At 35.3% G+C, this 13,080-nt stretch overlaps 1 protein-coding gene across 1 annotated transcript in view; it reads left to right on the forward strand.

Moving 5' to 3' along the window:
• The first annotated feature begins 235 nt into the window (after nucleotides 1-235).
• Nucleotides 236-13,080, forward strand: part of LOC140149624 (TPR repeat-containing protein DDB_G0287407-like) — a 54,395-nt gene continuing 41,550 nt past the window's right edge. The window contains exons 1-7 of the mRNA XM_072171704.1: nucleotides 236-502; nucleotides 4,238-4,414; nucleotides 4,871-5,014; nucleotides 5,639-5,808; nucleotides 7,316-7,437; nucleotides 8,359-8,466; nucleotides 12,330-12,568. Coding sequence (XP_072027805.1) covers nucleotides 236-502; nucleotides 4,238-4,414; nucleotides 4,871-5,014; nucleotides 5,639-5,808; nucleotides 7,316-7,437; nucleotides 8,359-8,466; nucleotides 12,330-12,568 — 1,227 coding nt within the window. The remainder of the gene's footprint in view (nucleotides 503-4,237; nucleotides 4,415-4,870; nucleotides 5,015-5,638; nucleotides 5,809-7,315; nucleotides 7,438-8,358; nucleotides 8,467-12,329; nucleotides 12,569-13,080) is intronic.

A 13,080-nucleotide genomic window follows, 5' to 3' on the forward strand; every position in this document is an offset into this window, starting at 1 on the left:
CGTCGACTCCCTATCTGAAGTGGCAAGAATGCATGTACCTCGGCCATGTTAAAATGTATAAATGAATGTTAGCTTTTGCACTCTTGCTGAAAAATATTGGATGTACATAATTTGCCCTCCATAAGCGACAATTAAACCAATAAATAGTAATTTTCAGTTGGTACCCTTTAATAATCTTTTTGGTTTTCCAGAAATACATTTTTTTATTTCTTCTTCTAGAGTTCTGCATTCCAAAATGGAGGCTATTAAGAGTAAAAGCAAACAACGAGTGGTCCGTGTCTTCTTCAGCTCTCCGTTTGGTGGACTTGAAGAAGAACGAGAAGAACTAACCAAGAAATACTGGCCTCAGCTGGCCCATCTGTGCCTCAAAGCTGGCTATGAATTTGTTCCAGTGGACATGCGATGGGGTATTACATCAGAGCTGTCTTCTCAAGCAGCCACTATTGCTATTTGTCTGCGAGAACTGGATAGGTCTGACATGATTGTGGGATTTTTCGGGCAGGTAAATTTCATATTAAGGGGCTGTCATTTTCTTCAGAAGGGGGTAGGTCATGAATATACTGGGGGATCATATAATTTTTAGACCAAAAATACGGGGGTTATAATTTTTTTACACCAAAATTAGGGGGGGTTATAGAATTATTTAGGGCTGGTGACTCAAAAGTTTTGCGCGCCGCGTGCACCTTCTTTACACTTTACACAAGTTTTTACCCCTTCTGGCCTTAGTTCCGGCAATGAATAATCGTCAGTCTGTGTAGGCAGGGGGGGTCATAAAAATGTTCCACCTGATAGAGGGGGTCGTAACAAATTTAGCCCGCGATAGGGAAGTCATAAAAAAATTTACATATTCATGACCCACCCCCTTCCGAAGAAAAATGACATTGACCACCCTAAATACTATACAGTTTTAATTTTGGATTTTCTTTTTGAAAATATGTACCAAATAAAAAGTGGTTGGATGTCTTTAGGGGACAGTCATCTTCTTTGGAAGGAGATCCCAAATATGCCAGTGACCAGAATCACATTTTTCATGTCCTACCCTAACCCCCTCTCCCACTATCTTGGGTGGGTTGATCAGTTTTGACTCCCCCCCTTCTGCACATACAGACCAAAAAATATTCAAAAAGGTCATGAAATGTGTTATGATCTCCCATTAGTTTGTTGGAACAAATATTTTTGTGGGACCTCTTCCGAAGAAAATGACTGCCCCCTTAATCTTGAAGACAATATTTGTAATCATTTATAGAGCAGCTCTAGTGCTTGACAATGAGTTCCATACCCTAGGAGGCTAAAAAGACTTTCTATAGAATTTGTACTCTTGGCAAGGTGGTGATGTCAACACAGCCATTTCATGCGTGTTTCTATGTGACATCGTAACAAGTTGTAGCTTTGCCCGATGAAATGCGCACTGACGTTACTTACTCACCAAGATTTACAAATACTACAGTTCGTATGTCAGTTATAAAATTGAAGCTGTTGTCAGCATAAGGTCAATAAAAAAAGTTTTGAATAATTTGAAAGTTTGCAATTTTAATATACCGGTAGTGTCATTTTGTAGACAATTGTAATATAATCATGCAAAGTGTCAAGCAGCTACCAATATTATAAATTATTAAGAATGGCATAACATGATAAAATGTTCATTTTTGGTAGGATTATTTCAATTTTACAATGTGATCATTCTGTACAGCTACATGGAATATAAATAACTTGTATTTAGGAGTCTCTCACTAAAATTTTATAATTTGTATTCCTCTTTTGGCTATGATATGATAACTATACATATTAATACCAGCAATACAAATAAATTGAATTTTATGTGACTCTAGATAAGTTGCTTTGTGCAGTTCAGTAATATCATATTTGCTATTGACCTTTATCAATTGACCAAGTTTGTTTATATATAGCAACGCCTAGGAACAAGTATAAAATAAGGTTATATCAATAGTACAGACCAGCAAGGTCGTAGATTCTTGTTTTTATAATAATGTGATAGACTGCATTTAAGTATTCCTACTTTGATTCAATTGGTTAATATTAAGTTTTTAAAATTATTTTCAATATCATTTTTAAACTATAATTACCGTACTGACGCGAGTATAGTCCCACCCCGTTTTTGGGTGAACATTTTTCAAAATTGGGGGTGGGACTATACTCAATTTCAAAAAAAAAAAAAAAAAAAAATTTTGTTTTAATTTTTTTAAATAATTTTTGAGTTTTGGAGTGTCCCTGGACCTAGACCTAAATGTTAGATCATTCATGGTTGACCTAAAAAAAAAAAAAAAATAAATAAATAAATTTCAAGATGTTTTGTTATTTTAATATGAAAATTGATAATTTGTATTCATGTCATACTCTATTAATGATTTCAAAATGCATTGAATTTGAATGCATTTTGAAATCATTAATAGAGTATGACATGAATACAAATTATCAATGTTCATATTAAAAATAACAAAACATCTTGAATTTTTTTTTTTTTTTTTTTTAGGTCAACCATGAATGATCCTAGCATTTAGGTTCAGGTCCTGGGACACTCCAAAGCCAAAAAATAATAACTTAAAAAAAAAATTTAATTTTTTTTTTTTTTTTTTAATTTCTGAAATTTTCCGAAAGTTTTGGGGTGGGACTTTACTCGAAGGTGGGACTATACTCGCGTCAGTACGGTAACAGGATGTTAATGTTAATAGCTCTGCATTTGGCATCAATTGATCATTTTGGGTGAATCTTTTTTAAATTGGAGTTACAAACAGTTTTTAGATATTTTTTCTCAAAAATTAATGATCTTGTATACACTGTTATTTTCATGAGGGTTTTATTTTTGCAAATTTCGTGATTGTATGTGCAGGAGGGCAAATAACACCATGCAGAGATACAGTCTTTAAAGTTATAAATTCTGTGAAATAAACAACTAGCACAATTTCCAAAAATCCCAAAATTGCAAATAATTCTTTACGTGAAAACAACCGTGTATACAGTAGTTGGAGGAGCCATCTGTTAACATTCTTTGTTTTATGAATATTGATTTAATTGGTCATATTGTAATATGTCTGAACAATAAAAATTATTTATTAAATTTATATATTTTTGGTGGGGGCATAAAATTAAGATTTTAAAATAAGACAAATTTTTCTTAATTATGTGCCTTTGGAAACATAATATTGGCTCATTATTTTGAACTCTTTCAGTACATGTTAGATGCCTTTTTTCAATAACAAAAACAGTAAATTATATATTAGCTTATATGTGTATTCACTGCTTCAGTGTGATAAATCAGTATTAAAATTATGGTAATGATGTATTTTGTGTGTGATGATATATTTAACCATAAGGAAACTCTGTCTCCCTTTGTGGCAATTACACAGCCCTAAATGCATATATTTGGAGAAAAAACATAGGAATGCAGTGTAATGAATTCAAATTTTAAGCTGAATTTACACTTGATCTCTTTTGCAGAAAAGCGATTCTCACGCATACGCAGTGTTTACTTACATTTCCAGAGCGTCGAGCCGATCAATCGATTCAAATCGCTGAGGCAAAAACGATGTCGCTTTTGCAAGTTGAAGAAATCTCGCTTGACCCATGAATGCGTCAACCAATCATATACAACCATCTGGATCTATTATTTTGCTAATTAATTTACCTTTCTCGATTATCAACTTTTGGTGATGAATTAATTCAAAGCAATAATTATTGACAGCAACTTATGTTTTTAAAATGTATTTTGTGGCATTTAGAATATTTTAATTGTCGTCTGCAATCGTTATCGCCGTGAAAATTATAAATGCAAAAGCGACGAGCGATGCATCGCAAAATTCGGCAATTGCCCATCGCTTTCCAAAAGCATTTAATCGCAATCGCTCGGCGATCAAGTATTAATTAAGCTTTAAAGGGGAAGATTGGAATGTCATCTTTCCCTGGGAAAGATCTGACATCAGAACAGACCATGGCCATCAGCTGGTAACATGAGTAGGTTTATTTCACCTTGAAGGCATGGATAGTCTTGTAAATATGGGGTGACTTTACCCTAGGCCATCCAATATATGCCATGAATTAGTAGGACTACAACTGGTATCTACTGGTGAGTTTATACTCTTATTTCCACATCTGTTATTTTTATATGTGGATTTAAAAGCAGATCTAAAAGCTTTTCCCAATTTCTGTTGTAGTAGCACCAAATTAGAATACTATTGAAAAGTGTTATTCCATTCAGATATTTTTAATCACATTTTTGTAGAGATATGGTTGGCATGGTGACAAGGATGAGTTTCTGCAGCGTACCTTTGATTTTGCTTTACCACGCTACCCGTGGATTGACAAGTACAGGGACAGGGCTGTGACAGAGTTGGAATTCTTACATGGACACTTGAATAACCCTGGAGCTAGGCCTGCCTGCTTTTTCTTCAGGGATAAGGTAGGGCTGTTACAGAGATTTTTTTAAATCATTAAATTAAATCAAGTTATGAATTAATGGATTGATTGATGATTGATCACTTGATGGGAGGAGTAATTGAAGGTATTCTGTTTTGACAAGGTTTGCATGAAATAGAATTAGTTCCTGCAATAAATATATACAAATCTATTTCAGTTCTGCATGAAAAGATTTTCCTTTCCTGATTCAGATGTCATATCTCATTTGTCCTCAACCCAACCCATTTGGCATTTTTGTGGCCTGATCGAAATCACATCAAATCCAATATTTGTAACAAGTTTTCTCAGATCAACTTTGACCCAGCAGCTTGATATGTCATCTCCGATAATGCTGATACAAGACAGGCATTCACCCAAACTTTATGAAGAAAATTGTGAGATTTGATTCATATATATTCTACCAAAATGTGAACCCTTGAGTCCACCGATTCCTTTGTAGAAATATGATGACAAACGCCTTGCTGAGGCAGAAGCATCTGGTGATGGTGGTGTGGCCAGGAAGTTTAAGGCCACAACTGATGGACCAAATGCAGCTCAATTCCTGGATGACTTGAAGAGAAGGGTCAAGGAAACACAAAATAAGGTGAGATGTAAGAAAGACATGTGTCTTCCCTGATGGTGTCTCTGCTGGGGGGGTAAAGGAGCTACCTTGATAGGTTTTGGAGTGTATTATCAGCAGTTTTGGTATAGTGATGCTCCCTCATGGTAAGTTGGTAACACATTATTGACTCAGGCATAGGAAGCTACATGTATAGTATATTGAATGGTCTCATTTTTGGCAAAAAGTATGTGTAGACAATGTCAGTTTTACAAAAAAATTTTATTGGGCACAACCTCATACATTTGTGTGGGTGTGTTGTATCCTCACCCACCCGTGGATGATTGTTGTTTAGGCACCAGAAACAAATGTGTCCTATCTTTGGATCGACCATCGATGCTGCTTCGATGGTTGTTGTTAATGAACTAACAACTAATTAATCAGAATTAATGCTAAATTTGTTCATAAATAATAAGGATATCGACCAAGCATCAATGGTCGATCGAAAGATCAAACTAATTTGTTTCTATTGCCACACTAGATAACATGAGTGCAGGATCAAGGAAACTGAAAATATGGTGAGAAATACATGTAGAGTGAAGTACCTTCATTTCTTGGTGCATTGTATATTCTTTTCAGCATTTTGATTATTGTTTCTTTCTCTCGTAGTGCCTGGATATTAACATGAGTTACCCCACACCGGCAGTGGGAGCCAAATTAATGTTTGATACTGTATATAAACATATCAAAGAAACCATTCTAGCATCAGTGACAGAAGTGAAAGAACTCACTCAGTATGAGCAGCAACAAGGGCAACATGAAGCCTTTCTTGTCAGTAGGTAAGATATTGATAATTGTGTGATTGTGGGGTGTAGGTATCTGGGTAAAAATAAGCAGAATTTGATGATGATGGCCATGGTGGCGGTGACATTGCAGCAGGTAGTGATGACCATATGATGATGACAAACAACAACGATGACAACATAATGGTAGTTGTGTGATTGTAGGTGTGTGTGTAGGTTGCCTGTTTATAAATGAGCGGAATAATGAAGATGATGATGACGATGGTGGTGGTGACATTGCAGTAGGTAATGATATGTGACCGTCCACGGCGAATGAGCCGTAAATTCCTCCCCCGGTCAATTTTGCTTTATTTCGTGTTTAAAAAATAAACATCATAAACTTAAAACTGGTATATCATTTGACTTCAAATGATATCCAGAAGCGGGTTATGGTTTGTTAAACTTTGCTCCTTCAACAAAATTATAGCTTTTACGTTTTTACATGTGTCTCTTTTTCCACATTGTTGGCAATAAATATCAAACAGTCATAATTGGCGGTCATTTCAAATCATCCCCAAGTCAACGAGGTTTAAGAAAGTTCTCTCATCGTTAATTGTTGGTTATGCATACCTGTACAAAATACAATGCCTGGTAACCCAACACTTGAACAGGATTTAGCAATATAAGCAAACAAAGACCAGAGCTATTAAAAGTTCTATAGCCATCTAAGGTAGAAGCTTATTATCCACTTCAACAATAGGATTATTGATTAGTTTTGACTATCGAAATGAGACGGATGTCGGGCCAACAAGTTACCGATGAATATGACCTTCGTACACATTTTACACCGTAACTCAGAATGCAATTTAGGGAATTTACGGCTCATTTGTGTTGCCGGGTCACATACTATATGATGATGGCAAACAACAACAATAACAACATATCTGACATGATCAAGGGAAATGAGTCAGATGTTGCTAATATTGATTTTGAGATATTTGCAAAGAAAGTGTTAAAATTCTGTGAAACTCATTTGCGACCAGGGTCGACATGTGACTCATTCCCCTTGATCATGTCATATATTGATATTTTTGTGATTGAGGGGTGTGTGTGATGATGATGGCAATGTTATCAACTGAATTTAGTTTCCTTTTTGTACCAAATAAGATGGCCTCATCAGTCTTACCAAGATGAAGGCAGAGCTTATTATCAAATAGGATGATGGCTATGAGTTAGTTTATGAATACTTAAGTTGAGATGAAAATGAGTGGCGATTGATATTGCTTCAGCTGCATTCTGATGATGATGATGATGACAAAACAGTTGACCAAATCAGTGATACCAGCAAAAGTGTTAAAGAAATTTAAAAAACTTAAAAGTGAAGGATTAGTGAATGAAATTGTCATTATATAGTCATTTCATATGAAAAAATGGGCAAAATGGAAGAAAACAGCAGTGTTGATAAACTATGAAGCTCTATTTTTGTGTTGCCTGCCTAGCCAGGTTATTCTTGATCAATACTACCACTGACTACAATTGACAGTTGAATTTGATTTCCTTACAGATTGGGCATGGGTGGTGAATACATCGGTGGACAGGATTATTTGAAGACAATTGATTCGCATGTGCTAAATAAAACTGCAGGGACATTTACTGGCAAACCATTGCTTGTGTGTGGAGAATCAGGTAAACAACTATTTATTGTTTGTATTAAATGCTTCCCCTCTAATATATTCCCCCTCCAATTTTTCAAATACTTTAATGATTCTTTTGAAATTTGTTGCCAATTTTTGCCAGCTTTTTCACTGAAAATTCACTTCTAATAAACTGCAACGCCCCAGGAGCGTTTATTACATGCAATATGGTATGTCACTAGGCTGACTTCATCAGGAGTCCATGGCTTAATTTATACTTCATTGCTTTTGCAGATATTCATATTTTATGTGTGCTCTTCTTGTACTCCTGTTTTCACAGAGTCAACCATTCCTTTTCCAATTGGTGTGGTTTTAACAAGATTTGACCAACTTTAAAATTGGATCCCTGCATTTTGGTTTTATGCAAAGTAGTCATTTTCTCCTACAGGATTTCTTAGGACTTAAAGGGAGCTGTCATTATTTATGCAAGGGGTGGTAGATTTTAGGGGAATTATAATTTTTCAGTGAGCAAGAGAAGAATCCAAATTTATTTGCCAGGAAAGAGAGGAGAATGTGAAATTTTATAAAATAAGGGTGGAACACAGAATTTTTTAATGGAAGTGAAGGGTGAACACAAATTTGTTTGTCAAAAAGTTTTTGAAATCCACCATTCCCCCTGGCATAAATAGTGACCGGTCCCTAATACTATCGTGTTTTGTGGACCTCATAGGAATGCATTGTGGTAAAATTAACTCTGTTGCAATTAGTTCCAAGTGAAATTTACACATCAGAGAGCGACAAGTGGTTTGGTTCTTGACCAATGAGGTAGCACACTTTTTAAAACGCAGCAAAAAACACTCACTCTCATTGGTTAAAAACCAATTACTTGTCGCTCAGCGATGGAGTATAAATTCAACTTTAACCTCTGAGGGGCAAGTTTGTGTTAAGTTGATTTTGTTTTCTTGCTGTCCAGGAAGTGGTAAATCTTGTCTGCTCTCCAATTGGCTGCTACAATACAAGGAACACCATCCGTCTGATATTGTGGCCTATCACTTCATTGGTTGTGCTACTGGAACTACAGGTATTACTAGGGGAGGAGCAAATGTTAATATACTATGGTCAGCTCATAATAGACAGGACTGGTAATATCGTGGATTGACTTAGAATTGTGACCTATTTCTGAGCGCGCACAGTATCTATGTAAACTACACTTTGCGTATTGTGTGACTGACGTGTTGGACTAACAAAAAATGTATAGTTCTCATGTATTATGAGCTGATACAGTTGTCCCCATTTTTAGCTCAATTTGCAAAGCAAATTGATCTATAGGCATGATCCGAATTTCTCCATGTTTTTTTCTTTCTCTTGCTACATCTTTTGAGTAATGGAGCTGGTAATTTGAGGTGGCGATCTTTGCAAGTTTGTTCATGAAAGTTACTTATTTTGCTGGGAAAAATGGACAGGAAGTGTGCTTTTTCGAGCAATTTGTCACGAAAAAAATTGTGCAGTTTCACAAGAATAATCTCATTCCTAGATTTCTTACATGCTACACCAGGTTTAACCTTGGTGTTTTAAGCAATATAAGTCATCTGTTACATGTTTACATTTTAGCTTTGCCAATGATGTTACTGTGTTTTATGGAGGTTTAGATTTGGAGCATGTGTATTTTTGCAGAGACCTCTCAGATATTTGTGAGGATAGTTTTACATAGTAATTATTTTTTATGTGAGATTGTAAAATTCTAAAGCTCTTAAATATGCATATGGTCTTGTGTCACAACCTGGGGTACCTTTGTGTTACATAGTAACAAAATGAAATGGTTCAAACATTTTACCTACACGTCTCATTTGAAGTGGTTCATCTTCCTGAGCATTTTGACACCTTTTTTATGGAAATCGGTTAAAAAATGAGAGAGTGCGGGCAAAAACAATTACAAAGTAGGTGGGATTTAACTCCACCTCTTTTTTGCACATTTACAATCATTCTGAGCAAGTATTAGTCTTTTAAATGACCTTCTGTATTTATTTACTTGGGAGTTCATTTAGACATTTTTTACTAAATTCAAATTTTTAATGGGGTTTTAGATCATATTTACGATCTGAATCCTCCCCTAATCCTCCTCCCCTAATCCTCAGCCACCCTTGGCACATTTCATGCCAAACGTCATAAGAAAATAATTTAAAATTATTTTAAAACAGGTTAAAAACAGGATTTCTTTTAGAATACCCTACCACTGTAGATTTTCAATGGGGGTCTTTTATGAACGACCCATACACATACACTGTGAATGTAAAAAATGGTAGGGTATTCTAAAAGATAGCCTCAATGGAAGACCTAATTGAATCTTCTAAGTGAAGGAATACTCAAGAGTCAGTGTTTTGAAATCCAAGCTGCACATCAAAATGTAACAAAGCCACCTTTTTGAGTACCCCAGTATATGACACAGGATCATAAACCACTAAAACCTAATGTCAACAGTAGAGTGTTTGTTCAAGTGTTTGACAAGGACAAAGTAATCAGGGTTGCCAAGCTCATGGTTTGGTAGCCTAAATGGGTAACTTTTGAAGATTTTCCCTGAGACTTCAAACAATTTCCTGTCCCACAGACACAGATGGTTAAGAAAAAAATTGGGTGGCTTTTCAGCAATGCAGGTGCAATTTGGATGTCTTGAAGCCTACATTTATTTAACTAATTAACAGACACAGATAAATTTGGGGTAAACGTAGTAATTGGAATCCTTGAGAGCGTTCACATGGTAGATTTCCCCCAAGTTTTTGTCCGAGAGCCGCTTTGCTCAAGCAAAAATTCCTCTGTGTGGACATGCCTAAAGACAAATATTTATTGCTGCTAATATTCCTGTCAGTTTATACCTGAAGATATTTGGTGCCCATTCATTTATTTATTAAAAACAATTTATATGCAGAATAACCTCAGCACCTTGCCTCCCTCCTGAGCAGTGGCATTGGAAGCTAGGGGGAAAGTTGCATCCCCAACACAGAAATTTCCAGTGATGAAAATGGGGATGGGGATCGGAGTATGTCATTAAAATGACTGAAAAAGGTCAAAAATTGACAAATGGGGACAGAGTTTGGCTTTACTCCCGCACACTAAAATGCTGGCTATGCTGTTGTTCCTAAGGCCACCTTTGTTTCAGATGGACAATTTATTGTGAAAGGACCTATATGTCATTGCACAAGAAATACAATAAAAAATTTCCACATAGCCCCTGAATTAAAAGTATTTAATTATTTTTGTAATCACTCAAAAGCATTTTGTGAGAATTTTACAATTCAACTAAGTGCTATTCAATTTTTATGGGCGTTTTTATTTTACATGTAAAGTCTATGGGGGTGATGATTAGAAAATTGGACAGCAATATTGAAAAACCCTCATTTTGCGCCATTTTAGTCACTAAAATGACCATAAAAAAGAATAGCACTTAGTTTGGCTGTAAAATTCACACACAATGCTACCTTAGTGAGTACAAACATAATTAAATACATTTCATTCGGGGGCTATAGCAAAAAAAAAAAAATTCCTATACCTTAAAGCCTTAATATACGATCTTATAATATGAAATTGGTTGATTTTTTTCAAACCTGATTTTCTTTGCATATTTGTAATGTTTACACATGTCCCAACTTGCACCTAAATGGAATCGGCCAAATTTGTTGTCTTTGTAGGTCAACAGAGCAAAGTTCGACATATTATCATAATTTTAAAAATTATGATAATATGTCCTCCCATAGAACTGCATGTTAAATGGTCAAAATAACTAGTGGGGTTTCTTTCACTTTACCTCGTTATTTCAACTTAAAACGGACAGCAACCCTTCCCGGCAGTTATTACTAATATTATTTCAACATTTTGAATAAAGAATAACAAAATTAAAATTTGACGGAAATCGTACATTAAGTCTTTAATGGTTATGGAACAAAGGTGGAGGGCCCTGTTGCACATAAATAACCTTTATATGGATACATGTATATTATGCCATGTAAAATTAAAATTTTGTTTCACATCCCCACCATGAGAAGTGGATCTAATAAAATACCAAGATACTTGAATTCATTTGTATGATCATATCAAGCATGTCATATTGTTGAACTTGGTAAGAATGTGAGATGCACCAAATACTATATTATTTAGTTTTATTGTTAATGTTGAGAGTTAACTCGTTTTTATAAAACCAACTAGCAATATTCTTGACATAAATAAATAAATAAATGTTATAAACACAATTAAATACCAGTATATTAAGGGGTACTACACACCTGTGGTAAATTTGTGACTATTTTTGCATTTTTCTCAAAAATAATAACACACTGGTAACAAAAGTTATGTATATTATTGGGGCAAGGAATCCAATTACTACACTGAAATTTCAGTGATTCAAGACAATTGGTTCAATATATATGATCGGAAATGAGGTAAATCCTAGCGGTACCTCTTTTCTTATCATAAATAACGTACCGCTTGTCTTGGGTCACTGAAATTTCATTATAGTAATTGCATTTCTTTCCCCTATTATATACGTAACTTTTGTTACCACTGTTATTATTTTTGAGAAAAATGCAAAAATTTATCAAGGGGTGTAGTACCCCCTTAAAAAAAAAAAAACCAATTTGATATATTCAACGGTTATACATATATCTGAACATTATATTTACATCAAATTTCAAATAACAATTGAGCTACAGCACCCTTGGTGCTCTTGTTGAACTATACTTTAATCACTTCAGAAAGCTTTTGTTTCTTTTGTGGTTATATATAAGCTGGTATAAAGAATATAGAATGGACTTTTTTCTTGACCATATCATTTTCAAATTGGAGGTATCTTAATTGTATGGTCAATCTAATCGTATAAACCTAAACCCATTCCCATGACTATGTGAAACCATAATGTGTGTATATATAACATAATCAAATTGGTACTTGTTACAGATGAAAAGGGAATCTTGCAACACTTGTGCCTCATCTTGGAAAATGAATGTCCAAGTGTAACCTATGACCTCCCTGAAAAGGATGCAAAGAAGACAAGTAAAGCAGAAGGACTGGAGGATGTGAGAGAATTGAAACGCTACCTGGATGAGTTGTTGATGAAGACAAACAAGATGGATACACAGGTTGTCATGGTGATAGATGGATTGGATAAGATGGAGTCCAAGAATAAAACAGCTCAGGTAAATGTACAGGAAGTACTATCAAAGTAGACATCAACACATCTTTGTTGGGTAGGAAAACCTCCTATGTGTTTGTGGCCCCTGAACATGTTTAAAACAAAACTGCCAATTGTTTACATAAGAGGTTATGGTTTAAACATGTTCAAGGGCCAATGACACATACAAGGTTTTTCCTGCCCAATGACGACTTGTGTTAGATCTTCTAAGGTAAGGCACATAGAGGAGGTTAAACTATAGGCTCCCTAGAGGGATGACAACCCAAGCTTGCATCCTTCAGGGTTATTCGCCCTTTGTACAGATCCGCCATCTTGCTACCAAAACGAGGTTCTCCCTACAAACGCATGTGCAAAAAGTGCATTTTTATTTCTCGCGCTTTTCTAGCAACATGCCAGAAGGCGTGTGAACACGCAACACCCACTACTTTGTGGTAGAACCTAGAACCTCATTTTGAGACGACCGTGCAAAGGGTGAATAGGTTATGAATTGGCTTCAGCTCCTGAGTTGGCTCCATA

This window comes from Amphiura filiformis, chromosome 4, assembly GCF_039555335.1.
Source record: "Amphiura filiformis chromosome 4, Afil_fr2py, whole genome shotgun sequence".
Classification (NCBI taxonomy): domain Eukaryota; kingdom Metazoa; phylum Echinodermata; class Ophiuroidea; order Amphilepidida; family Amphiuridae; genus Amphiura; species Amphiura filiformis.